General features: G+C 48.0%; 1 protein-coding gene across 1 annotated transcript in view; it reads right to left on the bottom strand.

The window, feature by feature from the left end:
* ADAMTS15 (ADAM metallopeptidase with thrombospondin type 1 motif 15) overlaps positions 1-11,323 on the bottom strand; it is a 153,722-nt gene extending 142,399 nt beyond the window's left edge. The window contains exon 1 of the mRNA XM_075328662.1: positions 9,929-11,323. Coding sequence (XP_075184777.1) covers positions 9,929-11,227 — 1,299 coding nt within the window. The 5' untranslated portion in view covers positions 11,228-11,323. The remainder of the gene's footprint in view (positions 1-9,928) is intronic.
* Between the last annotated feature and the right edge of the window lie 7,154 nt (positions 11,324-18,477).

Raw genomic sequence — 18,477 nt, 5'->3', positions numbered from 1 at the left:
CTGGAGTATAATACAGCAGGTAACTCAGGATCAGTAATGTATGTACACAGTGACTGCACCAGCAGAATAGTGAGTGCAGCTCTGGAGTATAATACAGGAGGTAACTCAGGATCAGTAATGTAATGTATGTACACAGTGACTGCACCAGCAGAATAGTGAGTGCAGCTCTGGAGTATAATATAGGAGGTAACTCAGGATCAGTAATGTATGTACACAGTGACTGCACCAGCAGAATAGTGAGTGCAGCTCTGGAGTATAATACAGGAGGTAACTCAGGATCAGTAATGTATGTACACAGTGACTGCACCAGCAGAATAGTGAGTGCAGCTCTGGAGTATAATACAGCAGGTAACTCAGGATCAGTAATGTATGTACACAGTGACTGCACCAGCAGAATAGTGAGTGCAGCTCTGGAGTATAATACAGGAGGTCACTCAGGATCAGTAATGTAATGTATGTACACAGTGACTGCACCAGCAGAATAGTGAGTGCAGCTCTGGAGGATAATACAGGAGGTAACTCAGGATCAGTAATGTATATACACAGTGACTGCTCCAGCAGAATAGTGAGTGCAGCTCTGAAGTATAATACAGGAGGTAACTCAGGATCAGTAATGTATATACACAGTGACTGCTCCAGCAGAATAGTGAGTGCAGCTCTGAAGTATAATACAGGAGGTAACTCAGGATCAGTAATGTATATACACACACAGTGACTGCACCAGCAGAATAGTGAGTGCAGCTCTGAAGTATAATACAGGAGGTAACTCAGGATCAGTAATGTATATACACAGTGACTGCTCCAGCAGAATAGTGAGTGCAGCTCTGAAGTATAATACAGGAGGTAACTCAGGATCAGTAATGTATATACACAGTGACTGCACCAGCAGAATAGTGAGTGCAGCTCTGAAGTATAATACAGGAGGTAACTCAGGATCAGTAATGTATATACACAGTGACTGCACCAGCAGAATAGTGAGTGCAGCTCTGGAGTATAATACAGAGTAATGTAATGTATGTACACAGTGACTGCACCAGCAGAATAGTGAGTGCAGCTCTGGAGTATAATACAGGAGGTCACTCAGGATCAGCACAGAATAAGTAATGTCCAGTTGGGCATCGATAACTTTGCGATCTTGAGGAGGTCAGTCAGGGGTGCGGTTATCATGGTGAAATTTGGAATAAATTTCCGATAGTATCACACAACTGTCACGATGTGACTGGAGGATAGCAAGGGACAGGGGACTCCTATTCTATCCCTCACAATAGGGACCCTAGGCTATCCCTAACCTCAGGGTTACTCCTATTGGTGGAGATGTCTGAGTCTTGTTCCTGGCTGTTGCTGGATCTGCTGAATCAGTAGCCTGTTGGTCTCCTGCTGTACCAGCTGCTGCAGAATTAATTGCTTGCCCATCATACTACTTTGTCCGTTCATGCTTCCACACTTATGGCCGCCTTCCCCCCGGACATTACAGCAGTTACACGTGTTCTCCGGGAATCTTGCCCGCACTCCGAGCACTAGTTGTGGCAGCCCGGCTCACGCCGCTGCTTCACGAGGTCGACAGAGGAATGACCTTCATTTACATCTTCAGCGGGTCCATTAAACGCTTCATAACCAGAACAGAATATAGTAAATATATACAGACTTTCCAGCATAAAGAAACATAACCTCACTCACACCGGTCCGTATAACTGCGGGGTCCGCCCGCTCAGGGTGAGCACAGCTCTGGAGGTCTGCTACCTCCAAACACAGATTGAATCCACAGCCCTTCATTTTACCTCCTGGACCACACCCTAGGGTAGAGATATGCGATGAGCGTCACACCCATCTCTGGCTGTTCAGAAAACCCCTGGCCCTTTTCATGGCTGATTAACCCTCTCAGCACATAACATGGTGGAGTCTACATCTGGGTTTCACATCACCGAAGCTCTCAGCCTTGGTGACACATATCTCCCCCCAGGATGTTACCAGTGGCCGTCTGACAGTACTCGGTGACTAAGAAGTGAATTATAAATGACGAAAAATGATAAGGACCTAAAATCATCATTACATCTGCTAGATTGTAGGACAGGGACTGGACAAGTCCTGATTATTACCAGCGGCATCATGCAGCGGCTTCCCTGTACCATCTCTGGAGTATGGAGATCTCAGAGACGCACACTGTCTGGAGAATAAGCGGCTGTCTGTAAGGAAATGTATAGGAAGAGAGGAAATGAGCTGACTTGTGCTCACTCCTCAGCGCCAGGACTTATCTGGAAAGGAGGGCAAACAAGCACAAGGGAAAGGTAACCATGAACTTCAAGAACCCTGAGAATCCTCCAAATATGACATCCAGTGCGAGGCAGGGACCGGGCGCCTCCAGTGCAAGACAGGGATCGGGCGTTCCCAGTGCGAGGCAGGGACCGGGTGTCCCCAGTACGAGGCAGGGATGGGGCGCCCCAAGTACGAGGCAGGGACCGGGCGCCTCCAGTGCAAGACAGGGATCGGGCGTTCCCAGTGCGAGGCAGGGACCGGGTGTCCCCAGTACGAGGCAGGGACCGGGTGTCCCCAGTACGAGGCAGGGATGGGGCGCCCCAAGTACGAGGCAGGGACCGGGCGCCTCTAGTTCGAGGCAGGGAACGGGTGTCCCCAGTACGAGGCAGGGACCGGGCGCCTCCAGTGCAAGACAGGGATCGGGCGTTCCCAGTGCGAGGCAGGGACCGGGTGTCCCCAGTACGAGGCAGGGATGGGGCGCCCCAAGTACGAGGCAGGGACCGGGCGCCTCTAGTTCGAGGCAGGGATCGGGCGTTCCCAGTGCGAGGCAGGGACCGGGTGTCCCCAGTACGAGGCAGGGATGGGGCGCCCCAAGTACGAGGCAGGGACCGGGCGCCTCTAGTTCGAGGCAGGGAACGGGTGTCCCCAGTACGAGGCAGGGACCGGGTGTCCCCAGTGCAAAGCAGGGAACGAGCGCCTCCAGTGCGAAGCAGGGACCGGGCGCCTCCAGTGCGAAGCAGGGACCGGGCGCCTCCAGTGCAAGACAGGGATCGGGCGTTCCCAGTGCGAGGCAGGGACCGGGTGTCCCCAGTACGAGGCAGGGATGGGGCGCCCCAAGTATGAGGCAGGGACCGGGCGCCTCCAGTGCGAGGCAGGGACCGGGTGTCCCCAGTACGAGGCAGGGACCGGGTGTCCCCAGTGCAAAGCAGGGAACGGGCGCCTCCAGTGCGAGGCAGGGACCGGGCGCCTCTAGTGCAAGGCAGGGACCGGGCGTCTCCAGTGCGATGCAGAGACCGGGCGTCTCCAGTGCGAGGCAGGGACCGGGCATCTCCAGTGCGAGGCAGGGACCGGGCGCCTCCAGTGCGAGGCAGGGACCGGGCGCCTCCAGTGCGAGGCAGGGACCGGGCGCCTCCAGTGCGAGGCAGGGACCGGGCGCCTCCAGTGCGAGGCAGGGACCGGGCGCCTCCAGTGCGAGGCAGGGACCGGGCGCCTCTAGTGCGAGGCAGGGAACGGGTGTCCCCAGTACGAGACAGGGACCAGGCGCCCCAAGTATGAGGCAGAGACCGGGCATGTCCAGTGCGAGGCAGGGACCGGGCGTCCCCATTTCTTAAATTATTTACTGCTGAATTCGAGCAGATGTGAGGAACAGTCCGAGACAATGTTATCTATTTAAATGTTACAGACGCTGGAGTGTCGCCTCCATTCCCTCTGTTATGTTTTGTGCCCCTTCCATGTTCTGGGGGATGCCTCACCTCCACCAGGGAACTGCAGCTCAATTCATCTTGAGCCACCTGATTCATGAATACAATATCAAAAAGGAGGTTAAATCTAATGTACAAGAAGTAGGAACCAGGGGACATTAGGGCGATGTAGATTTACAGTTGTGCTCAAAAGTTTACACACCCCGGCAGATTTTTTTATTTCTTTGCCTTTTTTCAGAGAATATGAATGGTAACAAAATCTTTTTCCGCTCATGGTCAGTGTCGGGTGAAGACATTTATTGTCACTACTGTGTTTTCTCTTTATAAATCATAATGACAACCAAAAACATTAAATGACCCTGATGAAAAGTTCACACCCAAGCTCTTAATACCGTGTATTGCCCCCTTTAACATCAATGACAGCTTGAAGTCTTTTGTGGTAGTTGTGGATGAGGCTCTTTATTTTCTCAGATGGTAAAGCTGCCCATTCTTCTTGGTCAGATGGTAAAGCTGCCCATTCTTCTTGGTGCCTCCAGTTCCTGTAAATTCCAGGGCTTTCTTGCATGAACTGCGCTTTTCTTGATTTCTCCCCAGAGCGGTTCAATAATATTGAGGTCAGGAGTCTGCGATGGCCACTCCAGAACCTTCACTTTATTCTGCTGTAGCCAATGACAGGTCGACTTGGCCTTGTGTTTTGGATTGTTGTCATGTTGGAACGTCCAAGTGCATCCCATGCGCAGTTTCCGGACTGAAGAGTGCAAATTTGCCTCCAGTATTTGCTGATAATGTGCTGCATTCATCTTTCCTTTGACCGCGTTTCCTGTGCCTTTGTAGCTCACACATCCCCACATCATCAGCGATCCACCTCCATGCTTTACAGTAGGAATGGTGTTCCTTTCATCATTGGCCTTGTTGACTCCTCTCCAAATGTTACGTTTATGGTTGTGGCCAAACAGTTTGATTTTGGTCTCATCACTCCAAATTCCCTTGTTGCAGAAGTTTGGAGGCTTGTCTCTGGGCTATTTGGAGGCTCGTCTCTGGGCTGTTTAGGGGCTTGTCTCTGCGTTGTTTGGAGGCTCGTCTCTGGGCTGTTTGGAGGCTCGTCTCTGGGCTGTTTGGAAGCTCGTCTCTGGGCTGTTTGGAGGCTCATCTCTGGGCTGTTTGGAGGCTCGTCTCTGGGCTGTTTGGAGGCTCGTCTCTGGGCTGTTTGGAGGCTTGTCTCTGGAATGTTTGGAGGCTTGTCTCTGGGCTGTTTGGGGGCTTGTCTCTCTGCTGTTTGGGGGCTTGTCTCTGGGCTGTTTGGAGGCTTGTCTCTGAGCAGTTTGGGGGCTTGTCTCTGGGCTGTTTGGGGGCTTGTCTCTGGGCTGTTTGGGGGCTTGTCTCTCTGCTGTTTGGGGGCTTGTCTCTGGGCTGTTTGGAGGCTTGTCTCTGAGCAGTTTGGGGGCTTGTCTCTGGGCTGTTTGGGGGCTTGTCTCTGGGCTGTTTGGGGGCTTGTCTGTGTGCAGTTTGGAGGCTTGTCTCTGGGCTGTTTAGGGGCTTGTTTCTGGGCTGTTTGGGGGCTTGTCTCTGGGCTGTTTGGGGGCTTGTCTCTGGGCTGTTTGGGGGCTTGTCTCTGGGCTGTTTGGCGTATTGTAGGAGAGATCCTTTGTGGCATTTGCGCAGTAATGGCTTTCTTCTGGCGACTCGGCCATACAGCCCATCTTTCTTCACGGGCCTCCTTATTGTGCATCTTGAAGCAGCCGCACCGCTGGTTTTCAGTGACTCCTGGATTTCAGCTGATGTTATTTGTGGGTTTTTCTTTGCATCCTGAACAATTTTTCTGGCAGTTGTGGCTGACATTTTTGTTGGTCTACCTGATCGTGGTTTGGTTTTTACAGAGCCTCTGATTTTCCATTTGTTAATCACAGTTTTAACACTGCTGACTGGCATTATAAATTCCTTGGATATCTTTTTGTATCCCTGTCCTGTTTTATACAGTTCAACTATCTTTTCTCATGGAGATTCTTTTGCTTTCCCCATGACTTGTGAAATGTCAGTGGCTGGATGAAAGATGCAAGAATCTGTCTGGATCCCAGAAAATCACTCAGCTTTTATGCACACACTGATTACAAGCAAACGGGTCACAGGTGAGGATGTCACCTTTATTTGTGTCACCGTCTGTGCATGTTATCAGCCAAAATCACCAAGGTGTGTAAACTTTTCATCAGGGTCATTTGGATGTTTTGGTTGTCATTATGATTTAATAAGAGAAAATACAGTAGATGACAATAAATGGCTTCACCCGACCAATGAACATGAGTGGAAAAAAAGATTCTGTGTTATCATTCATATTCTCTGAAAAAAAGGCCAAGAAAGCTAAAAATCTGCTTGGGTGTGTAAATTTCTGTGCACAACTGTATATGCCACCACTCAGAGATTGTAGACACCAGGCAAATCGGTGGTGTTAGTGTTCAGGGGTCAGGTACCCAGGTGGAAAGTCCAGGTAATTCAGACAAGGCATACTAAAAAAAATTAAGTGAAACACAAGAGCAAGTCTTGGGGCTCAATAATCGGAAGTGTTTTTGATTTTAATTTCTGGACAGATGCAGGCAGGGTTTGGATGACATGCGCAATGCTCGTCGCTGGTGATCCTTGCTGCGGTACTACTTGTGGTATTGATATCCCTGATCTGTGCGGTACCAGTCCTCCCTGGCCTCCAGGATATGGGTACTGGAGTAAAGTTCTCTGTCTCCGCACACTGGTATAGATAACAGCAGTCTCCAGACCTCGCTCACCACTCTGCCTATAGATACAAGCTAAACAGGGCTTCAGCCTCCATGTCATGATCAGAGGCCTCCGTCTGTCAGGACGTCTGACTCATATCTGGGACCATGTCCTGAGCCAACCCAGCTGTCAATGATGCTCCTGCCCTGCCCCAGCCCTGCCCCAGCACGGTTTCTGCCCGTCCTTCCCCAGCCCTGCTCATGCCCTAACCCATCCCTGCTCATGCCCTACCCCAGCCCTGCTCATGCCCTACCCCAGCCCTGCTCCTGTCCTACCCCAGCCCTGCTCATGCCCTACCCCAGCCCTGCTCATGCCCTACCCCAGACCTACTCTGTCCCAGCCCTACCCCAGCTCTGTTCCTGCCCAGCCCTACCGCACCCCTGCTCCTGCACTGTCCCAGCCCTGCTTCTGCCCGTGCCCTACCCCAGCCCTGCTCCGTCTTACCCCAGCCCTGCTCCTCTTCTACCCCAACCCTGGTCTGCTCCACACTCCTGCCCTGTCCCAGCCCTGCCCAACCCCAGCCCTGCTCTAGTCCCTGCCCTAGCCATGCTCCTGCCCCACTCCTGCCTCAGTCCCTGCCGTAGCTCAGCTCCTGCCTCACTCCAGCTCTGCTCCTGCCCCACTCCAGCCCTGCTCTTGCCCTGCCCCAGCCTTGCTCCTTCCCCAGCCCTGCTTTATACCCGAGCATCTGACCTGGCACACAGTATACTAAGCACGGACTGACAGGTGCCATTCCACCTTCTGATTGAGGGCATCTAAAGCCTTGATGTGTCCATTCTCAGCCTTGACAGCAGCTGCCTGGCACTGGCTGCCACCACTCACTTCACTGTTCTCTTCCACACTCAAGCCTCGCTCAGGGTCATTCCTAGAAAATTCTGTCACATTTTATGAAAAACAAACAAGACAAAAAAAAAAACGTTTTTCCTGCATTTTATCAAACGCTGACTTTTCATTTGCTGGAACTTAGCCCAGACTTAAACCTCTGCATGTCTCCACATAGTCATATGAAAAGTTTGGGCACCCCTATTAATGTTAACCTTTTTTCTTTATAACAATTTCGGTTTTTGCTATTTCAGTTTCACATATCTAATAACTGATGGACTGAGTAATATTTCTGGATTGAAATGAGGTTTATTGTACTAACAGAAAATGTGCAATCCGCATTTAAACAAAATTTGACCGGTGCAAAAGTATGGGCACCTCAACATAAAAGTGACATCCTCCTTTTGCAGAAATCACAGCCTCTAGTCGCTTCCTGTAGCTGTTAATGAGTTCCTGGATCCTGGATGAAGGTAGATTTGACCATTCCTGTTTACAAAACAATTCCAGTTCAGGTAAGTTTGATGGTCGCCGAGCATGGACAGCTGCTTCACATCATCCCACAGATGTTCAATGATATTCAGGTCTGGGGACTGGGATGGCCATTCCAGAACATTGTAATTGTTCCTCTGCATGAATGCCTGAGTAGATTTGGAGCGGTGTTTTGGATCATTGTCTTGCTGAAATATCCATCCCCTGCGTAACTTCAACTTCATCACTGATTCTTGCACATTATTGTCAAGAATCTGCTGATACTGAGTTGAATCCATGCGACCCTCAACTTTAACAAGATTCCCGGTGCCGGCATTGGCCACACAGCCCCAAAGCATGATGGAACCTCCACCAAATTTTACTGTGGGTAGCAAGTGCTTTTCTTGGAATGCCGTGTTTTTTTGCCTCCATGCATAACGCCTTCTTGTATGACCAAACAACTCAATCTTTGCTTCATCAGTCCACAGGACCTTCTTCCAAAATGTAACTGGCTTGTCCAAATGTGCTTTTGCATAGCTCAGGCGACTCTGTTTGTGGCGTGCTTGCAGAAACGGCTTCTTTCGCATCACTCTCCCATACAGCTTCTCCTTGTGCAACGTGCGCTGTATTGTTGACCGATGCACATTGACACCATCTGCAGCAAGATGATGCCGCAGGTCTTTGGAGGTGGTCTGTGGATTGTCCTTGACTGTTCTCACCATTCTTCTTCTCTGCCTTTCTGATAGTTTTCTTGGCCACTTCTGGGCTTAACAAGAACTGTACTTGTGTTCTTCCATTTCCTTACTAAGTTACTCACAGTGGAAACTGACAGTTTAAATCTCTGAGACAACTTTTTGTACCTTCCCCTGAACAACTATGTTGAATAATCTTTGTTTTCAGATCATTTGAGAGTTGTTTTGAGGAGCCCATGATGCCACTCTTCATAGGAGATTCAAATAGGAGAACAACTTGCAAGTGGCCATCTTAAATACCTTTTCTCATGATTGGATACACCTGCCTATGAAGGTCAAAGCTCAATGAGGTTACAAAACCAATTTAGTGCTTCAGTAAGTCAGTAAAAAGTAGTTAGGAGTGTTCAAATCAAGAAATTGATAAGGGTGCCCATACTTTTGCACCGGTCAAATTTTGTTTAAATGTGGATTGCACATTTTCTGTTAGTACAATAAACCTCATTTCAAACCAGAAATATTACTCAGTCCATCAGTTATTAGATATATGAAACTGAAATAGCTGCTGCAAAAAGCCAAATTGTTATAAAGAAAAAAGGTTAACATTAATAGGGGTGCCCAAACTTTTTCATGACAGTAAGACTGCACTAATGTCTCCTGCAGATAACGCTCGTTAGGAGGCAGATTCATGATCATCTATTGTGGCTAATTCTCTCTTGAAATGTTCTTTGCACATATTTGCTGTATTGCCCGGGAGTGTGGGGGCACCGACCACCGGTGACCGGCTGCTGTACCAGAGGTGGAAAGTCACATCTACATCCAACTGTGGCAAAACAGAACGACAGCACAGAAGAGCGGTGGGGGACAAGTTGGGGGTCATCTTGCTTGCAAAGCACAGGGACCAAAAAGCTGCCAGATGTAAGAAATGCAACAGGCGAGATGAAGCTGCTCCAGAGCAAACCTTGAGCCGGCCAAGGAAGAGACATTATATGAGGAGAGTTTAAGAGGAGACTGCTGGTTCACGAGTCTATGAAGTGGCCGCACACTGGAGTTTCAATCCAGGAGAATTGCTGCAGTCCCCAACCTGCTACATCCACACCCGGCTGTGCATCCTGGTCACCGATATCAAAGTGCATCCCATCCACTGGCATCACACTGCATCCCATCTCCGGGAATCACACAGCATCCCATCCACGGGTAACACACTACATCCCACCCCCAGATATCACAATGCATCCAGTCCTCGGGTATTACACTGCATCTCATCCCGGTTTATCACCGTGCATGCCATCCTCAGATATTATCTCATCCCCGGGTATCACACTGCATCCCATCCCCAGATATCATCCCGTCCCTGCATGATTACAATGTATCCCATCCCCGGGTATCACACTGCATCCCATCCCCGGGTACCACACTGCATCCCATCCCCGAGTACCACACTGCATCCCAACCCCCGGTACCACCCTGCATCCCATCTCCGGGTATCAGTGCACTCATGCCTGCGCTCACCTGCCTGGTGAAGAGGACGGCCGTGTCCCAGTACTCCGGGTGCTTGTCACTCACTTTGCTCCATTTCCTCTGCCAGGCACAGAAGCTCCTCAGGGTCATGGCGGCATTGCTGGTCACTTTTGGACCCTTCCCATCATCAGTCAGTACCATGAACTTTACCACTGCAATGTTGATGGGGTTCTGGATGCTGGGGTGTCGATATAACCGGGCTGCTGTGGCCATTAACGTAAGAAGATAGTGCTGCAGGTCATCTCCATGGAACTTGAGCATGGATTCATCGGCTACAATTAATGTCTCCACGAATCTGGTGATGGAAGCAAAGCGTCTGGAGCGTTGAGCAGCCCCGGAGCCGGGAACATTGGAGCGGTGAGCAGCCCCGGAGCCAGGAGCATTGGAGCGGTGAGCAGCCCCAAAGCCGGGAGCATTGGAGCGGTGAGCAGCCCCGTAGCCGGGAGCATTGGAGCGGTGAGCAGCCCCGGATCTGGGAGCATTGGAGCGGTGAGCAGCCCTGGAGCCGGGGGCATTGGAGCGGTGAGCAGCCCCGGAGCCGGGAGCATTGGAGCGGTAAGCAGCCCCGGATCTGGGAGCATTGGAGCGGTGAGCAGCCCTGGAGCCGGGGGCATTGGATCGGTGAGCAGCCCCGGAGCCGGGAGCATTCCCAGGGCTTTTTTTGGAGCCCTTGTATCTCTGCAGAGCCTCCATAATGCCCGGATTAAGTGCGGAGCTGACCCCACATCTGGATGTGCCCTCTGATGCCTGGAAAAGTGCTCTTCTTTTCTGCAGCAGGTGCGGCTCCTGCTGACTATGCGGAAAGTGCTCTAAAGTGCCATTTTTCAAAGGGCTGATGAAATACTCCACTCCCTGATAACCAAAGGCCCCCTGGAGACCTCCACAAAGGCTCAGCGCTGCGAAGGAGTCCGCATCAGAATTCACATCTCCGGAGTAGAAGCAATGTCTGAAACTTGGTGACGGCTTGGGGAGCGCTCCAGGAAAATGCATGGAAAAAGCTGGGGCAATAAACTGAGAATCAGGGCTCAAATTCAGATAGAAATCCTCCAGGAAAGCCGAGATCTGGAAAATGACTCCTTTGTCTGTAGTCTGTTCATTGCCTTCCTTGAAATATTGCCTTCCATTTATATCAGGATCCAGTCTTTTAGGGGTGACAAGGACCTCATCCAGAGAAGAACACAAAAAAGTTCTTAGAAAAAGCAAATCCAGAGCCAGCAGCAAAGTGACAGCCACATGTGTGTGCATGGTGCCCGTCACCCATTCACCGGGAGCCCAAAAAGTGGAAATCATCTACTGAAAGGGGAAAGAACAGAGCAGAAATCCACTCATCTCCAGCGACCCAATATAGAAGATGTAATGAGTGACTTGTGCCGGTGTGCCACCGGAGCTGTCCCCTCTACGCTACCTGTCAGCTCACAAGAACAGACCTCTCGGACGGCTTTATATACATCTCTGGCCCATGCTCTTCTGGGAGGGGCTGGGAACACTCATTGGACTCGCTCCACTCATTATAACACACTCTGCCTCCCTCTCCCCATAGCCGGCAGGGTTTAAAGAGCCAGAAAACTACATCATCTGTTAAGGAGCAGCTGTTCTCCCCCCTCTCCATGTTCTCGCACTGGCAGAATTCTCTGCAGTGATCAGACCTGACACTGGAGTCAGAGTTACAGGACATTTCCCAGCAAAGGAATCTGCATTGTGTAAGAGGATGATTGCCGGATGTCTCCCCAGGGCATGAGATAGCAGGGCCAGGGTCACCTCCTCCAGGCCCTGTCTATCTGGAGACTGAAGGTTCACTATGGGCAGGTCTTTCTGGAGACTTTGTGTCCAGAGATGGTAGGTGCAGCATGGGCAACACTGGAGATGGTTAGTCAGGAGCGGGCAGCATTTTCTGGAGATTGAGGTCAGGAGAGGACAGCACTTTCTGGAGATGGTTGGTCAGGAGAGGACAGCACTTTCTGGAGATGGTTGGTCAGGAGAGGACAGCACTTTCTGGAGATTAAGGTCAGGAGAGGACAGCACTTTCTGGAGATGGTTGGTCAGGAGAGGACAGCACTTTCTGGAGATTAAGGTCAGGAGAGGACAGCACTTTCTGGAGATTAAGGTCAGGAGAGGACAGCACTTTCTGGAGATTAAGGTCAGAAGAGGACAGCACTTTCTGGAAATCTTTGGTCAGCAGCAGGCAGCATTCTCTGAAGATGTTTGGTCAGTAGCAGGCAGCATTTTCTGAAGATGTTTGGTCTGTAGCAGGCCGCACTTTCTTGATATGTTTGGTCAGGAGTAGGCAGAACTTTCTGGAGATGGTTGGTTATCAGTGGGCAGAACTTTCTGGAGATGTTTAGCCAGTAGCCGGCAGCACTTTCTGAATATTGTTGGTCAGTAGCCAGCAGCACTTTCTGGAGATGGTTGGTCATGAGTGGGCAGCACTTTGTGAAGATGGTGGGTTAAGAGTAGGCAGCACTTTATGGAGATTAAGGTCAGTAGAAGCGTTCATCTTCCCTGGTATCTTCTTGTAGTCTGCCATCATTGTAATGCTCCATCTTCCCTGGTATCTTCTTGTAGTCTGCCATCATTGCAAGTCTCCATCTTCCCTGGTATCTTCTTTCCATCTCTTTAATGTCCAGATGGAATTGTTCACCTTGCTCTTCACTCACAGCTCCCAAATTTTCAGGAAAGATGTCAAGGTGGGAATGGAGGAAATGCAAGTTCATCTCATCAGGCACCTAAAGCTTGAAATGCTTTCAGCATTCGTCCGACGATTTGTTTGTACTCAGGCTCTTTGTTATTGCCTAAAAATTTCTCTATGACCTCTTTAAATGCAATCCACCCTTCTTTTTGAGGATCTGTCATGGTATTCATAAACTCGTGATCAGCTATAAGCCTTCTAATTCTGGTCCGACGAATACACCTTGCTTCAATTTTGCCTCCAAGAGGCCAGGAAACTTGGTGACCAAGTATTTGAAGCATTCTCCATCTCTTGGAAGTTATTTTATAAATTGCTTCATCAATCCCAATTTTATGTGGGGAGGTGGTAGAAGGACTTTATGGGGAGGTACCAAAGTTTCTTGGAGGACATTTTTTTTTACCAACTGTGAGCACCCTCGACTGCCAATTCTTCTTGGTCCAGTGATTTTGTCTGTCTCGACTGTCCCATAGACACAGAAAACAAGGGTATTTGTTATACCTAGCTTGTTGCCTGAGGAGGATGCACAAGATTGTTAAATCCCCAACCATAGTCTTCATATTTAAGTTTACGAAGAACCAATTCCAAGTTCTCGTTTTCTTGAGGTGTACGAAATGACCTACAGGGATGGAAGCATAACAACCACCGTTGTGGAGTAAAACTGCTTGAAGATTTCTTTTTGAAGAAACTATAAGAAGACTCCATTGCACTGAATCATATTGGATTTTGAACTTACCCATCAAAACTTCGACATTGATACAATAAACCAACTTGTCTTCCTGGGTAAAGTAACGAACAAACTCCTTTTCACGATGTCTGAACCATGAAACAGTCAACTCCTCGCAGCAATAAATTGCGGCTTTTGAGCTTTGATCCAAGTAACTCAGCGGCATCTTTGGGAAGATTCAAGTCTCTTACCAAATCATTCATCTCCTCCTGGGAAAACTATTTTGGTCTTGTATCATCTTCAAAGTCAGAACTGGATTCATCATCTGGTTCAGGTATAATCCACCTTCCTCGGAGCTAGATATCTCTCCCAAGGAAGCAGTATGAAATGGCATGCTTCCATTTTGAATTTTACCCCTTCACATCGCATGAACAAAGGTAACAATCGTCACTATGGTTCTTTTTCTCTCGCCATACTATAGGAATCCCATAATGGAAAGCTTTTCTCTTACCCTTGAGACAATTTCGGAGATTCTCAACACACGGTTTGCACACTTTATGAGGTGCCCAAGCTTTATTTTGATCTCCAAGCTTTAGTCCGAAGTATGCAAACGATACTTTCTCACAAAGTCTGTAATTTTCAGCTGTTGCTCCAACAATGTATACAGTGTGTCCACCCATATCCTGACCACCGCCATTAACTTGAGAACGGCGGCAGCTATAGACATAGAAGTGGTGTCTTGGTATAGTAAAGTAGCCATGCGCTACGCAATTAAACCAACTATAGCGTCACCTGGTAGAAAACAACAGAGTTAGCATTTTTATCTTGAAAACGGAACAAGATAGAGAAAAATAATGAATTAAAAAATTGTAGGGCATCATCAATCCAATACGAATCGACACCTTGCATACAGAAATGCTATAATATGAAACCCATGACCCCCCCCCCCCCCCAAAACATTGAATGCTGGTCACGCATATGGCGCTCATTTAACTTTGATGCTCAAAGTGGCCATTGTCAGATGCAATGCACATCTGGCCTCTGCACAGCATACTGTATCTTGCTGCAGTGCACATCTGGCCTCTGCACAGCATACTGTATCTTGCTGCACGCTGTGTAATATGGCAGGTGACACGTTTGCACACATCTGTGATACGTGGTGGTAGGTCCTGCAATGTTGGGGGAGGGGTCGCTGCTGTTTGATGTGACCTCACAGAAAGAAGTCCAATGGAGTCAGGTCAGGTGAGCGGAGGCCACTCCACACAGCCACCATACCCAATGACTTGAAGCAAGGTCTCCATGAGGTATCGTTTCACGTCCGCAGCCTTGTGAGCTTTACACGTTGTAATCATAGCATTTCTGTATGCAAGCTGTCGATTCGTATTGAATTGATGATGCCCTACAACTTTGTAATTCACTTTTTTCTCTATCTCTTTCCGTTTTCGAGATAAAAATGCTAACTCCGCTATTTTCCACCAGGTGGCGCTATAGGTGATTGCATTGCGTAGCACATGGCTACTTTACTATACCTAGACACCACTTCTATGCCTATAGCTGCCGCCGTTCTCAAGTTAATGGCGGTGGACAGGATATGGGTGGACACCCTGTATTCACCACTAATGTAACAGAAACTGTCAAGTGACTTAATTCACTTCCGCTGAGCCACAATGCCAATTTTGGGAAACAAGGTTGAATAATGACGAGCAAACAAACTGAGATAACAAAAAGTGTAAACAGGTGAGAACCAAGAGAAAATAAGCCCGGGTATGTCCAAGCCGGCGCGTCCAGCTTGCAACATGCTGATGCTAGGTTTCATTAGCTCACTCTGAAAGCTCTTTCCATTGAAAGTTATATTTTTTTTGCATTGTATATCTTGAATGCACTGATGTGAATTATTAGTAATTTTGACTTTAAATTTGGTTAAAAACCCTAAGATCAAAAAAAAAATACCAAAAATTTTGAAAAATGTACTAAACTTGAAAAGAAATTTGCATTTTGTGGCAAATCCTAATGTTCAGTATTTTTTTTTCAATATTTTTTTCGTTTTCAGCACACTAAAATACATGGAATTTAGATGAAAATAATCAAACAGCTTTTTAGTCGCGCACCTTTGTTATCAAAGGCTGATCAAAAGTGTCAAAAAAGTCAATACTAGTTAAGTCACATAATATATTATAGTTGTAGAACTTTTCTTCACACTAATCAACTGACTGTAGAGAAAAGGAAGTTGTGTGTACGAGGGTAACACTATGTATGGCCATTCTAAAGCTAATATTCTGCATTTTTACACGTTTTTCCCTCTGCAGGCTCCATCTCCAAGTTGTAGTGGTCTCTGAGCTCTGAGGTAGTGGATGGTGACCAGCTGCGATGATATCTTCCATACACAGCTCACACAGAAATGAGGGATTGCTGCTCTACCGCCTGCCTAATTCATATTCAAAAGCAGCAGCATAAATAACATTATACTATAGTGAAGATGTAAATACATTTCTGGACAGAATCAGCATCACGGTGGAGTTATACAGAAGTACTGAGCAGTATGGCTGTGACTCCAGCACTGAGGTGAGAGATCACTATGTAGAAGCAGCATCATGGTGGAATTCTACAGAAGTACTGAGCAGTATGGCTGTGACTCCAGCACTGAGGTGAGAGATCACTATGTAGAAGCAGCATCATGGTGGAATTCTACAGAAGTACTGAGCAGTATGGCTGTGACTCCAGCACTGAGGTGAGAGAACACTATGTAGAAGCAGCATCATGGTGGAATTATACAGAAGTACTGAGCAGTATGGCTGTGACTCCTGCACTGAGGTGAGAGATCACTATGTAGAAGCAGCATCATGGTGGAATTATACAGAAGTACTGAGCAGTATGGCTGTGACTCCTGCACTGAGGTGAGAGATCACTATGTAGAAGCAGCATCATGGTGGAGTTATACAGAAGTACTGAGCAGTATGGCTGTGACTCCAGCACTGAGGTGAGAGATCACTATGTAGAAGCAGCATCATGGTGGAATTATACAGAAGTACTGAGCAGTATGGCTGTGACTCCTGCACTGAGGTGAGAGATCACTATGTAGAAGCAGCATCATGGTGGAGTTATACAGAAGTACTGAGCAGTATGGCTGTGACTCCTGCACTGAGGTGAGAGATCACTATGTAGAAGCAGCATCATGGTGGAATTATACAGAAGTACTGAGCAGTATGGCTGTGACTCCAGCACTGAGGTGAGAGATCACTATGTAGAAGCAGCATCATGGTGGAATTATACAGAAGTACTGAGCAGTATGGCTGTGACTCCTGCACTGAGGTGAGAGATCACTATGTAGAAGCAGCATCATGGTGGAGTTATACAGAAGTACTGAGCAGTATGGCTGTGACTCCAGCACTGAGGTGAGAGATCACTATGTAGAAGCAGCATCATGGTGGAATTATACAGAAGTACTGAGCAGTATGGCTGTGACTCCTGCACTGAGGTGAGAGATCACTATGTAGAAGCAGCATCATGGTGGAATTATACAGAAGTACTGAGCAGTATGGCTGTGACTCCTGCACTGAGGTGAGAGAACACTATGTAGAAGCAGCATCATGGTGGAGTTATACAGAAGTACTGAGCAGTATGGCTGTGACTCCAGCACTGAGGTGAGAGATCACTATGTAGAAGCAGCATCATGGTGGAATTATACAGAAGTACTGAGCAGTATGGCTGTGACTCCTGCACTGAGGTGAGAGATCACTATGTAGAAGCAGCATCATGGTGGAGTTATACAGAAGTACTGAGCAGTATGGCTGTGACTCCAGCACTGAGGTGAGAGATCACTATGTAGAAGCAGCATCATGGTGGAATTCTACAGAAGTACTGAGCAGTATGGCTGTGACTCCTGCACTGAGGTGAGAGAACACTATGTAGAAGCAGCATCATGGTGGAATTATACAGAAGTACTGAGCAGTATGGCTGTGACTCCAGCACTGAGGTGAGAGAACACTATGTAGAAGCAGCATCATGGTGGAGTTATACAGAAGTACTGAGCAGTATGGCTGTGACTCCTGCACTGAGGTGAGAGATCACTATGTAGAAGCAGCATCATGGTGGGATTATACAGAAGTACTGAGCAGTATGGCTGTGACTCCTGCACTGAGGTGAGAGATCACTATGTAGAAGCAGCATCATGGTGGAATTCTACAGAAGTACTGAGCAGTATGGCTGTGACTCCAGCACTGAGGTGAGAGATCACTATGTAGAAGCAGCATCATGGTGGAATTATACAGAAGTACTGAGCAGTATGGCTGTGACTCCAGCACTGAGGTGAGAGATCACTATGTAGAAGCAGCATCATGGTGGAATTCTACAGAAGTACTGAGCAGTATGGCTGTGACTCCAGCACTGAGGTGAGAGATCACTATGTAGAAGCAGCATCATGGTGGAATTCTACAGAAGTACTGAGCAGTATGGCTGTGACTCCAGCACTGAGGTGAGAGATCACTATGTAGAAGCAGCATCATGGTGGAGTTATACAGAAGTACTGAGCAGTATGGCTGTGACTCCAGCACTGAGGTGAGAGAACACAATGTAGAAGCAGCATCATGGTGGAATTCTACAGAAGTACTGAGCAGTATGGCTGTGTAAGTGGAGAAAAAAATCTTTAAAATAAAATTAAATTATTTTAATAACGGGAATAAAAATAACTTTGATTGATGGCTGGTGGTTCCCCGGATTCAGTATTGAATATCTGCGATCATAGAGCCCTGTGAGGAGCACATACGATGGGATTATTCACAGAGACTTGTGCGGTATATTGGTAGAAATAGAGAAAGGAGATTTCTCTTACAAGACATATTGCATTCGCCTGAACTTTTGATTTATGGAGTTTGTTGAAAAACAATGGCGATCATCTCATTCCTCTCATTCACTTTTCTAATCCAGAGGCTGTCATCAGCCCTGATCTAATTCCTCTAACAGCTGCGGGTTTGTTACAGTTTTATCTAGTGTACACAATCCCCTCTAGACTCCAGACTGATAAATTAGGAGAGCAGAGATTTGTGTTGCCGATGATTCCCCCCTCAGACACCACAAGATTATTAATATCTAACCATCTGCACAAAAACGCACTTGGGACTAAATTTACAGCTGCCAGAGAGGGAAGGAGACTTGGAATACACTGGTGGTTATACTTACAGCTGCCAGGAGGGG

The sequence above is a fragment of the Anomaloglossus baeobatrachus genome, chromosome 11 (assembly GCF_048569485.1).
Source record: "Anomaloglossus baeobatrachus isolate aAnoBae1 chromosome 11, aAnoBae1.hap1, whole genome shotgun sequence".
Classification (NCBI taxonomy): Eukaryota; Metazoa; Chordata; class Amphibia; order Anura; family Aromobatidae; genus Anomaloglossus; species Anomaloglossus baeobatrachus.
This window is presented reverse-complemented; position numbering and strand designations above follow the sequence as displayed.